Source organism: Tinamus guttatus, unplaced genomic scaffold, assembly GCF_059628265.1.
Source record: "Tinamus guttatus ecotype Peru unplaced genomic scaffold, ASM5962826v1 Tinamus_guttatus_pri_ptg000376l, whole genome shotgun sequence".
NCBI lineage: Eukaryota > Metazoa > Chordata > Aves > Tinamiformes > Tinamidae > Tinamus > Tinamus guttatus.
Genome location: NW_028288910.1, coordinates 1,933,551 through 1,945,884, shown reverse-complemented (window position 1 = coordinate 1,945,884; position 12,334 = coordinate 1,933,551). Strand labels below are relative to the sequence as shown.

Sequence of the window (12,334 nt, the reverse complement as noted above, 5' to 3'; positions counted from 1 at the left end):
GTGACAGTAACCAAGGGGGCGGCGGGAGGAGGAGGCTGCCGGGGCCGCGCGGCCCTGCCCGGCCCGAGAGGAGCCGCGTGGGGCCGCAGCCCCACGGGGGGAATCCCGGGAATCCCCAGGAATTCCCTGCGCCTGGGGAGCCCTTCCCGGCGTCCCAAAGCAGGCGGCCTTGCTGCCCTGGCAGGGGAGGCCTGGCCCGTGGCCGTGCCCGTCTCGCGCGGGCAGGGTTTAGTGTTGGCACCGTCTGTACCTCATTGGCCAGACCAGAGGTAGTAAGCACGGTTAGGTCCTAATTTTTTTTTTAAGCGTTTATCATTTATTTCTGGTCCTCTGAAGGACGAAACGAGCGGGCAGAGCCAGGAAGTGGAAAGATCGGCTGCTGCAGATAAGATTGTTCCTTTTCCCGTTAAAGCAGCGCCGTGCGCTGTGCAGGGCAGCACAGTTCAGCGGGCAGCAGCGTGAGGGCACCTCAAGGGTGCAGCTGCATCTCCTGGGGTTCTTACTGCTGTTCGAGGGTCCCTGCACTGCTGCTTTCACTGGAGATTTTAGCAGCCTCATTCTTCTGAGAATTTAAAAATTTTATTCTATTTTTGAGTTACAGAGAAGGTCCTAACCTACTCTAAAAATATAACCTATTGTCATTAAAATGTTAGAGCTCTGATGATGCCTGTGCAGACCCCAGTACTTGCCCTGAAACCTGGGCAATGCTTTAGCCTGTTTGCATGTAAAATCATTTGGGAATCTAATTCAAACTTGAAAAACAAAAACAAACAAAACCTGAAAAACAAAACCCAAAGCCTTCCTATGTGCGGTCAGGTATAGTACCTTAGAGCATAGCGCATGCAAGAGGAGGAGTTGGGACTGCAATATCAGGAACATTCGGTTGGTCATTTCACATCACAGAATTAGAGACCAACTTTTAGAAGCAACTGCCTTAACAAATTTGGATTTTTCTAATGCAAAATATGTCAGTAAAATATTTTAATAATAGTTTTATTAATATTGGGTACCTTAAAATGGAATAATTTATTATTTTTGGCTCAAATAAAAAAAAATTCCCTTTAAAACTGTGTTTTAACAGAATATGTCATTTAAAATGTTTCATTTTTTAAAAAATTCTCTTCTCTGATGTCTTTATATCCTGAACAAGGATATAAAGGATACTATAAAGGATACAAGGATACTTGTTCAGGATATGCTTCCTGAAACTTCCTTGTCGATGAGTTAAGGGCAGACAGTTAAAAAGGATCTTAGCTGGTTGTGTCTGGCTGTGCCCCGGCTCCGGAGCCGTCCCCGCGGCGCCATCGGCTCCGTCCCTGCCTCGGCTTTTGGGCGCGCGTCGCAGTGATGATCCGCCTGGTTTGTGCTTTGCGCAGCGCGGAAGCGTTTGCTGCTCATCCTCGTTGGGCAGTTGGGAAGAGCAGCCCTTTGGGAACAGGAAAGGGGCAGCGGTAGCAGCAGCAGGCGGTGGCTGAGGGGCATTCCCGCTCCCAGAGCGCAGGGCGCTCGAGGCGCTGCGCAGGGCGAGCACGAGCACGAGCACAAGCAGGCAGCGGCGCGGCCGCGCGCCCCGTACTCACCGCGTCCCGCGTGCGGTGCTGGCCTGGGTGCTGCCGTGGGCGCCGGGCGCTGCCGTGGGCACCGGGCGCTGCTGTGGGCACCGGGCGCTCCCGCGTCTCGCGGCGCTGCCGGCCGCTCCGCCGCCTTTTCTGGGGGAAAAGGATCAATCCCCGCCCCCGGCGGCACCGCGCCGGCCGCGTCCCTCCCCGCGCCGCTCCTGCCGCTGCTGCGGGGCTGCGAGTCCAAGGGCAGGGTCGGGACACGTCTGCGCCGGTGCAGGAGCCGGGCACTGCCTCGGCGGCACCGGAACGCGCTGCGTGCGGCGGGGGGCACCGGCTAAGTGCGGGGGCTGCGTGTGCCTGGGGCTGCGGCGGCAGCGCATCCGGCGCTCGCTGCGCCTGCCGGTGCGGGAGCAGCGCGGCCCTGAGCGCGCTGGGTCCCCCGGGCGTGCTGCAGCCCCTGAGCATGCTGCGTTCCCTGAGCATGCTGCGTCTCCCAGGCGTGCTGCGTCCCCTGAGCGCGCTGCAGCCCCTGAACACGCAGCCCCCTGAACATGCTGCCTCCCCCGGGCGCGCTGCAGCCCCTGAACACGCAGCGCCCTGAGCGCACTGCCTCCCCCGCGCGCGCTGCAGCCCCTGAGCGTGCCGCGGGTTCCCCTGAGCGCACTGCATCCTCCTGAGCGTGCCATGGCCGCGCGGGCACCCCGGGGGGCGAGCAGGGCCCCAGCGGGTGCAGCACGGGGCACGGCTGCTGCCGGGGGCGCATCCCTGTGCGCAGAGCAGGGGGCTGTTATGTCGGTTAACGCAGGGCTCCTTCCCCCCAGGCCTCACTGGCTCTTGGTGAAATGTGGCGCTGTCAGAGACTCAAAATCCTCCTTCCTGGGGGCGCTCATCCCTGTGTCGCTGCCCAGACTCCCGTGTGGAGGCCGTGGTGCCCGGCTCCGTGCGGCTGCTTTCGGAGCTCGCCGCGCGCGGAGCTCTCGTTCCCGCCCTGGGCCGGGCTCCTCGGGGCTCGCCGGGCACGGAGCCCTCGGCACGGCTGGCGGCCGGGCGCTCCCGCGGCCGTTCCCGCACGGATACCCACCTCCCGGCGCTCCTGCCAGCCCCGCGCCGGGCGGCACCGTCTGCGGATGAGCCTCCGGCCTCGGCTCCAGCTTTGCTCGGAGCTCCTCTGGACTGCTTTGCAGTTTTGTTCTGCTGTTCCCTCAACTTTAAAAGAACATTTTCCTGTTTTTTTAACGAAGCGTTATTTAATTTTGCGTTTGGCAGCACTGAACAGGAGCAGGGTGCAGTTCAAAGGCTCCGGCTGGGGCTCGCTGCCCCGCGCGGTGCTCGCTGACCCGCTCTGCCCGCTCCCGTTGGCTCTGGCCTCGCGCGCTGGCCCAGCCGCAGGAGCTGCTGGCGCCGGCCGCCCCGTGCGCGTCCCGCCGGCCGCGCTCCTCCCACGGTGCCATGGCCTGCTGCAGCCGCGGGGTCTCCCGCAGCTCGAGGAAGCAGAGAGCTCGAGAGGAGCCGTGTGAGCGAGCTGGGACCAGCTCCGTAGCACGAGGGAGGCGGCAGATAGCAGCAGGAGAAGCCATTTCCTCCTTAGAGCGGGACGGAATCCCCTGACGCCCGCCCTGTCTCTGTGCACACTTGGAAGGGGACCAGCTTGTCAACCAGCGTGAAGGGAAGCGCAGATGGCCCTTGGGAATTTCCATCTGCCTTCTCCCGGTGCAGCCGGTGTGCCGTGACGTCCTTGCAAGGCCGGGGCATCCAAAGCCGGTGTTTGGGGCGCACAGGCCCTGCCCGCTGCACGGCCCCGCCGGAGGGAGCGGCTGCCCCGAGGGAGCTGGGCCCGGCCGTGGCCTGGTCTGTCTGCAGCCCAAGCTCCGGCCCTGCGCGGGTCCCGGGGTGATGCAGGAGGCACCTCGGCCCCCAGAAGCGCATGCACAGACCAGCTCTTCTCCTGTTCCCATCCCACCCACGGACAGAGCTGCAGCTCCAGAGGGACCTGTCTGCTCACAGGAGCTTCATGGGCCCCGCGCGTCCTGAGGCTGCGCTTGTAACGCGTCCTACAGCTAGAACAAACTGCTTCGTTTTCTTCTCCTGAGAAGCAGCGAGCAAGACCTCCTTATTCCTTCTGGGACCAGGGTCAATCTTCAAGTTATGACCCACGGCAGGCTTTTTCCGAAAGCTTCTACGTCGAAGCCTCAAACTAAAATAAGCAATGTTCTGCTTGTGTCCAGATGAGATCCTTGCAGGAGACAAACAAAAAGTGCAGTCTGCCAAGAGAAGGGAGTTGGAAAGAGAAAAATACAGAGGAGCAGCTTCTTGGCAAAGCAAAACTGCCAACCAGCTTGAAATTGTTTATTTTCTGCTGCCCAAGGGCAAGGCTCACTTTATATGGAACTCCCCAAACTCTTTTTGAAGGAGGCAGCTGTTCAAGGATGCAATAGGAGAATTTCAGCAGCAGTGAGAAAGTAGTTGATAGCTCCAAGGGGCATTTGCCTTGTTGCAGGGCCTGGAGCAGTCAGTGAGCAGCTGACCAGCACTTCGGTCGATTCCTCACCGAATCAGGACCTGGCTCTCTACTCCGGCAGAGGCTGCCCAGCTTTTGCCATAGGTGTAGACTTTCCCTACTCAGACCAAGCTGTCGTAGAAGAGAATGTCCCGTCACAGGAGAAGACGGGCGAGAAGCCGAGAAGCACTGTTTTTAGGAGGTTACTTCTGTCTAAAGAGCTATCATTCTTGGTCTTCCTGGTGTGACCGAAACTCATCTCTCCGTTTCCCTTCCGCAGCAGGGATGACTGTGCATCCTGTTGGTGTTGAGCGCGGCCGCGCGGTGCGGAGCGCAGGCCCGTGCGCGGTGGAGGCTCCGTGCTGTGCGGGGCAGCCCGCACGCGCGCCGTGTGCTCGTGGAGCCGGGCCCCGTGTCCCCCCTGCGCAGGGCTGCAGCGGGGCGCCCAGCGGCGCGGGCTGCGCGCGGGCAGTGCGGGACGTGTCCTGCCGCGCTCCCGGGGCGGGAGGCCGAGCAAGGCTTGGCTGTTCCCTGCGCTGCGGAGTGGGCTCTTTCCTTCATGCTCTTCTGAAGCATCAGGTTCCTCCTTGGGCTGGTTAGCTGATTTGCAGAGCAGCTGCGGGCCCCTGTGCTGCTCAGTAACCTGCTGGTTTAATGTATAAAGCAGCCCTTTTGTGGCTGGCGAGGTTGGCCTGGGCTCTGGGCGAGCAACGGGAGCACACGCAGGGCTCGCGCCGGCCCTGTCCTGGCGCTCGTGGCGGCGGGACGAGCGTGTCCACTCCCGCGCGCCCCGGGGCGGGCGGCGCACGGTGACCGTGCTGGGGACGCCCCGGTGCAGCGGGCGGCACATGGTGACCGTGCTGGGGACGCCTCGGTGCAGCGGGCGGCGCACGGTGACCGTGCTGGGGACGCCCCGGTGCAGCGGGCGGCACATGGTGACCGTGCTGGGGACGCCTCGGTGCAGCGGGCGACACACGGTGACCGTGTTGGGGACGCCTCGGTGCAGCGGGCGGCACATGGTGACCGTGTTGGGGACACCCCGGTGCAGCGGGCGGCGCACGGTGGCCGTGCTGGGGACGCCTCGGTGCAGCGGGCGGCACATGGTGACCGTGCTGGGGACGCCTCGGTGCAGCGGGCGGCGCACGGTGGCCGTGCTGGGGACGCCTCGGGGCGGCGGGCACCGAGCGCTGCCCTCGCTGCGGCTCCTAACCGTGGGGCCGGGCTGCCCGGGGCCGAGCACACGCCAGGGAGCCGCCGCGTTCGGGGTCTGCGTGGAGCTGTGCGTCGCTGTCTGTCCTTTCAGTGGAAACTTTTACGGAGCCATTAAAGTCATGGGATCGTGTTGTCCTTTTGTTATAAATAAGAACCGTAAACTTCCTTTATGCTCTGCCTGAAAAATTCCTTTTGTAGCGTCATGAGATCCCTGGACCCAGACCTCGTGCTCACAGTGTCTTAACGAGAAAGCAAGTGAGATTATTTACTGGCACTCCAAGTTGCCGTCCATTAAACCTCTTGCTCCATCAGGGCTTTGCCCTGCTAGCTGGAAAGTGCAGTTTCCTTTAATGGGCAGAGGCTTCCTGGAAATGCTGCGTGCGGCGGTTGGCTCCGCTCCGGAGCGTTGCCTTCCCCCGCGCTGGTGAGCGGCGCTGCAGAGCCGTGGGGTCGAGGCCCCGGCGGGCGCCGCGCTCCCGCTCTCCAGGAGCTGCCGGGGGCTTTTCCCTGGGAAAGCTCCTGGCGCCCGCGCCGGCAGGCTGGCGTCCCTCGCGCCGCGGCGGCGGGAGCGCGGCGTTACGCACCGGCACCGCGGCGACGCGGCCGCGCGGGCCTGGACGTGGCAGCTGCCGTGCAGTGTGTGGGAGCCGCGCGGCCGCGAGGGGCTTTGGTGGTGCCACGTGGCCACGAGGCCGCGAGGGGCTTTGGTGGCGCCGCGTGGCTTTTCACAGCAGCCTCCCACGAAACCTGGGGAGGTGTTTCCCGAAGCGGAGGACCTTTTGGCAGCCGCCTCATTATCGCTATTTGTATGGGTTTCGTAGATCTCTCTAGGCTGACACGGTCCCCCAAGCAGCCAGCCCGTGGCTAAAGGACAAGAGCCGAGCGGGCGGCAGGGCCGGCGGTGCAGGGCACGGGCCCTGCCGGGGGGAGGCCGCGGCGGTGCTGGGCGGTGCGGGCTGTCCTGGGTCACGTCCTGACCATTCCACAGAGAGGGGAGAACATCCCAGTCGGAGTCAGGACCGGCCATCTAGGTTTCACGTGGTCAAGGGCTGCTTCCTTTACTTTGTGAAATCATGGGGGGGGATTTGCACCCAGGCATTTAAAGGTGGGCTGAGCAGGGCGTTTGGATGGGCACTGTCATCCTGCTGCTTTGACTAGCAGTTAAATGCTCTAACTCGGTAACTTCAGAGGCCAGGAAGATATAAAGGTAACCTCTGCCTTGAGGACAAAGTGAAGAACAAGGTTTTGCGTTTAAGATGTAGAGGCAAAGGACAAAATGTGTCTCTTCGTTTGAAACCTTCAGAGCTGCTCCTGCAGCTTTAGCTAGCCATCCTTTCCAGCCTGCTTAGAAATACCTCTTTCCTCATTCTCACTTATCTGCCACGTTACATTTCCCTTTTGTTTTCTGTCTGAGTCTCATGACAACTGTCGTGCTTAAAATAATCTACAGAGCATCAAGGTTGTGACTTAGTTTGGCGGGGCTGTTTCCTGCTCCGTTGTGGCTGGAGGTTGATAATGGTTATCAGGAGGCGGCGTGCGAGCAGCTCCACGCGTGTGCGGCGCGATGGAGCCCGGAGCGACGTGCGCAGCCCAGGCCTCCGCTCCTCGTGCAGCAGCGGCCCCGGCTCATCTGGCACGTGGTGCTGCTGTGTGGGCCCTGCGCATCGGGCCGGTGCCGCGGGCCGCGGCGGCGCGCGCTCACCGCAGACCCGCGCTGTGCCAGGAGCCTCCTCCCGCCGTGCCCCGTGGCCGGCCCCGCTCTGTGCCGGGCGCGGAGGAGCCGAGCGCAGCTCCCGAGCGGGAGCCGGGAATGGCGCCCCCGGCCCGGCGTTCCCTCGGCGCGGGGCTTTCCCTCCTCTCGCCCGCCGGTGCTTTGCGGCCCTTCTTGCTCCCGCCCCATGCAGCGCTGCGGCCGCGTCGCCGGAGTGGCGCTGGCCGTGCCACCCTGCTGCGCATGAGCACGCGTCCGTGTGGTGCCGCCGGGCCGCTCCGCGGAGCGGGAACAGCGCGGTGTTCCCGATAGGTGTTCTCATAGCGCAGTGCCCCCAGGAGGCAGGGAACCGCAGCAGTGCTGCCGGGCTCCGGCCTCGCTCCTTGCCCTGCCAGGGCCGCCGGGAAGCGCGCGGCGCGGTTCAGCCGTGCTGGGCTCGGTGCGTGGCGGTGGGGCTCCGTGCGCGTCCCCGAGGGGCTGGCGGGTCCCGGGCCGCGCTCCGGGCTGCAGCTCCCGCCCCGGGCTCGAGCAGCGACTCCGCTCCTGGCTGCCCGTGGTCGAACGGCCCCGGCTCGGCCGCGGCCCCATCCGGAGCGTGCGCTGGCACATGCCCGCCCGTGGTGACCGCGCGCCCCGCGTGCCCGTGTGCCGGCGCAGAGGCGTCCCCAGAGCCGGGCGCTCGGCCTCCCGCGGGGCGGCGCGCTGCCGGCCCGGCCCTGTCCCGCTCCCGCTCCTGCTGTGGACGCCGTGTCTGGAAGCAGCCCCGTGCCCACCCCGAGGGCTGGCGGCTGCGCCTGGGGCTGGCGGCTCCTGCCCTGCTCCGCGGCCCCGCGGCTCCCCCGCGAGCGGCCGGCCCCTTCCCTGCTCCAGGGGATCAAGGAGGGCGGGAAAGCAGCGCACGGGCGGCGGGGCTGTGCGCTGGTCTCGGCGCGGTGTCACCTCGCCCCTTTGTCACCCACGGCAGGTCCGGTGCCAGCAGTGTCTGCGTGTCAGCAGCGAGCGTGCCGGCAAGCCCCGTGCCAGCCCTTCTCAGAAAGCCTTGAGATTCTAAGAACAGCTTTCGTAATTAAAAAGAAAAAAGAAGCAGGCGTAAAGAGGAAGGGAAGTCAGCATGGAGAGCTGAAGGGAGAAGAGCTTCCTAGGCAGATGCTCCGAAGGGAGAGTCCGGCCAGAGCCGCCGCAGTGCTGCGGGGACCGGCCGTGGCGGTGGGCGCCACCAAGGCCTGGCTCTCACCAGGCCCACAGCTTCTCAGGAAGAAAGTGCTCTAAAGTGTTCTTAGTGTTCTCTTAGAGCTCTTAAGTGCTCTAAGTGTTCTAAAGGAACAAAATTCCATGTCAAAGCTAGACAAATTAAATATAGCCCTGTGGTATTTGAGAAGGGCTCATAAAATAGGATGTTCTTTTGAAATTCGTTTTTAGCCCTGGGAAAATATTTCTTGAGCAGCATCCTCAAAGAGCTGCGGTATATGCCAGCGTGCAAAGCTCGGGATAAAGCGCGGGTGCAGGGGTGTCCCGGCTGGGGGCGTGGGCGCCGCGGGCATGGCGCTCCCGGCACACGGCACGGCACTCCCGGCACACGGCACGGCGCTCCCGGCGCGCGGCCTGGTGCTCCCGGTGCACGGCACGGCGCTCCCGGCACACGGCACGGCGCTCACGGCTCACGGCACACGGCACGGCGCTCCCGACGCGCAGCCTGGTGCTCCCGGCACGCGGCACAGTGCTCCCGGTGCATGGTCTGGCGCTCCCGGCACACGGCCTGGTGCTCCCAGCGCACAGCACGGCGCTCCCAGCGCGCGGCCAGCTGGGGACGCGCCGCGCAGGGGCTGGGAGCCGGGCGTGCTGGGAGCAGCAGCGCTCCCGTGGAATATTTCCCTGTCTCGTGTGACAGCCACGGTTCCCAGCTGCACGTGAGGGGCAGCGCCTGCACGAGCGGGGCGGCTGCTGCGGGCTGCTGCCACCCTCCGTTTGCTCAGTTCAAGTGCGCGGCGTGGGCGGCCCTGCAGCCGCCTCGGCCGCGCGCAGGCTGCGCTCGTGGGCTGCCGCTGCTCCTGGCAGGGGCTGCTCCTACCGGAGGCAAACCTGGGTTAATCCCCCGTGAAACGCAGGCTGCAGCGGTTCATGTGAGCTGGGCTGGGCACAAACGTGGCCCCGGCCGCGGCCCGTGCGGCGTTCCCCGGCCCGTGCGGCGTTCCCCGGCCCGCGCGGCGTTCCCCGGCCCGCGCGGCGTTCCCAGGCCGCAGGGCCGCGCTGGCGGCCGCAGCGCCGAGCCCTCGGTGCGCGCCCCGCGGGCGCCCTGCTGTGGCGGCCCCGGTGCTGTCGGCTGTGCCCGTGCTCGGCTGCGGTGCCGCTAGCGCGGCAGGCGGTGCAGCCCGTGCTCGGCGCCGGCCCTGGCTCCCCCCTGGCTCCCGTGTCCCTTCCGCCCTCCGCCCCGGGCTCGGGAGCCCTCCCGCCGCCTCTGCCCACCTGGCGCGTCCAGCAGCCCCCGGCGCCACCGCTGCCCCCAAAGCGGCTCCTGGCCGCGGGTGCTGTGCAGGGCTCAGCTCCGTCCGTACAACCCTGCCAAGAGCTGAGGGCAGCCAGAGCTGCATTTAAGCAGCATCAGGCCCAAAACGGGGCGTTTGCACAGGGTTTACTGCCTGCACCATTCCTGCAAGGAAGTGCCAAGGAGGAGGTGCTGGGGCTGCAAGGAGAGCAAGGTAACAATGAGGTGGAACTTAGAGGAGCTTTACTTAACTGGAGCACTTGTGGGAGCTAATGGGAAACGTAAGGGAAAACAGCTCCTTTTGGTGAGTGGGGATGTGCTTTGAATTGCAGGGTACCGAGAGGTGATTTCCTAGGCTTCTGTTGGCACTAAAGCTTTGGAAAGGGACCCTACTTCCCGCGCGTGGGCTGCAGCGCTGGCCACGCTGAGGGCCGCACGCTGTGTCTCTGCGGGTCCCTCGAGGAACGGCCGTGCTCGGCTGCTCCAGGGTTGCTTTATTTACACGCCGCACAGAGGTTCCCAAGTCGGGCGCCCTCACACGTCCGTGTACTCGTGGTAGATCCGCACCTCTGACCTCCGGACGCTCTGGAGGGACCTGATGCTCTCGCTCCTCGTCCTCATGTTTGACTTTCTGAACAGTCTTCGCGAAAATGATCTGCACATGAAGAAGTATATTATTGGATCCAGGCAAACATTGCATGCAGAGAGGAACAGTGTCATTTCCTTGCAGTAATACAGTATTTTATGTGCAGAGTCATCTAGAAGTTTATCTAGGTGGCTGAAAGTAAAGGGCATCCTGCACAAGTGGTAGGGCAGAAAGCAGGTGAAGAACACGGCCACGACCACCCGAATGCTCTGGTTGTGCTTGCGCTTCCTGCTGGACGAGCTGATGAACTGCCTGCTGGATCTGTAAATGTACCTGGATATGGCGATGTAGCAGCCGATGAGCACGGTGAGCACCACCACGAAGGTGCCCGTGTTGATGTAGACGACGGCCGCGTGCCACTTGGCTCCCAGCGGTGACTTGAGCTTGAGGCAGTCGTCGACGTTAGTCCTCGTCGGGTAGCCGTTGGTGAGGATGAGGTTGGGCAAGGCCAGGAAGGCCATGACCACCCAGACGCAGGCCGAGAGGACCTTGGTGAAGGTGATGCTGTACATCCTGGAGTCGCCGAAGGGCTTCACCACCTTCAGGTAGCGGTCGATGCTGATGAGCCCCAGGAAGACGATGGTGGTGTACATGTTCGCGTAGAACAGGACCGTGGTGTAGCGGCACAGGAAGGAGTTGAAGTGCCACGGGCCCAGCTGCGAGTCCTGGACGATCTTGAACGGGAACGTCAGCGTCATGAGCAGGTCCGCCACCACGATGTTCTTGAGGTAAAAGATGAAGCTGGTTTTGTTCCTGATGTGGAAGAAGATCCAGACGGCGAGCCCGTTGAGCAGGAGGCTCGCCAGGAAGATGATGAGGTAGAGCACCGGCAGGACGATGGTCGTGAACTCGTCGCGCGTGCCGTTCTGCGACGGGCCTGCCGTGCTGTTGGCCGGGCCGGCGTCCACGGCGCTCAGGCGGGTGTCTGCAGGGGATGGAGGAGAGCAATTGCAGAGGCCGCGGGCGCTTCCCTGTGGCACCGCGGCTGCGTTCCAGCCCAACGCAGGGCTGCTCGGCCAGCTCGGGAAGCCCGGAGTTAGGACGCTCAGTGCTCCCGAGCGGCCCACGCCAAAGCATGCCCCGTCAGGGCGCGTTGGTGTCTGAGCCTTGTCCGTGCCCTCGGCTGCCCTGAGGGGCTCCGGCCCTGCCGCTGCCCTGAGGGGCAGGGAGGCGGGCACAGCCGCAGCAGCGCTCACAGTGTGGCTGCGTCATGGGCCCAGCATCAGCGGCGCTCGCAGCGTGGCCACAGTGCGGGCACAGCCCGGGGCGCGCGGGGCTGCACTGGGGGCGCAGGCACAGCCTGGGGCGCGTGGGGCTGCACCGTGGCACGGGCACAGCCCGGGGCGCGTGGGGCTGCACCGTGGTGCGGGCACAGCCCGGGGCACACGGAGCTGCACCGTGGCACGGGCACAGCCTGGGGCGCGCGGGGCTGCACCATGGCACGGGCACAGCCCGGGGCATACAGGACTGCACCGTGGTGCGGGCACAGCCCGGGGTGCGCAGAGCTGCATGTCCTGCGCCGCCTGCGGCCGCTCGCTGCGCACGGGGCACCGCTGGACGGGACCGTGGGCGCTGCGGGAGCTCCTGCGCAGCAGCAGCGCTAGTGCAGGGGCCAGGCAAGCGGCAGCGCGGGGCTTGCGCAGGGGAAGCTGCCCGAGCGCCTCTGCCGAGGGCGGCAGCGCCCCGGGCCTGCGGCTCTGCGCCCTGGTCCCGGCCCAGGCGCTCCCTGCCCTGGCGCGGCGGCCGCCCGGGCGCCGGCACCACGGGGGGCTCTGCCGCCAACACACCGTCCAGCGCGGGGGCGTTGGTCCAGAAACAGGACTCTGGCAACTCTGACTGGGTGCTGACTGGATGCTTAGTTCACTTAGATGTATTTCAATATTGTGATTCTGGGGATTTAGGGGTTCTACGGCTAAATGTTTATGAACAAACTTAAGCCTATTGCAGATTGTCTCGTAAAGGTGTAGCACTTTGCCCTCACGCCAGCTGATCACTTGGCAGCATTAGGTAGTGTTGTCTGAAATGACTTGCGTGCTACAGTCATAGGAAAAGAGGGCATTCCTGTCAACCCGCCTCAGTCACTTGCACTTCCAGCATAATTTACCTGGCAGCTTTCCATAGGACAAGTTGTACCCCATTATTTGTGTTGCTCCGGGTTTGGGCTGAAATGCTTCTCAGGAGTCGCGCGGGATCTGGGACTTGGCATGGGCTGCACCAGCTTGAC

General features: G+C 64.1%; 1 protein-coding gene across 2 annotated transcripts; it reads right to left on the bottom strand.

Moving 5' to 3' along the window:
* Positions 1–9,998: 9,998 nt before the first annotated feature.
* On the bottom strand, positions 9,999–12,334 carry GPR87 (G protein-coupled receptor 87). 2 transcript variants are annotated; one of them, XM_088530435.1, is made up of 3 exons: positions 12,215–12,334; positions 11,872–11,880; positions 9,999–11,035 (listed from the first exon to the last, which is right to left on the bottom strand). In XM_088530435.1, exons 1-3 carry the CDS (start codon positions 12,246–12,248, stop codon positions 9,999–10,001), a joined length of 1,080 nt encoding a protein of 359 aa, XP_088386561.1. In that variant the 5' UTR covers positions 12,249–12,334. The 2 variants fall into 2 exon arrangements, with proteins under 2 accessions (XP_088386561.1, XP_088386562.1); XM_088530436.1 differs by lacking the exon at positions 11,872–11,880.

Coding starts and splice junctions, on each gene's coding strand:
- GPR87 (XM_088530435.1), bottom strand. CDS start 12,248: ATGGGGTACAACTTGTCCTATGGAAAGCTGCCAG.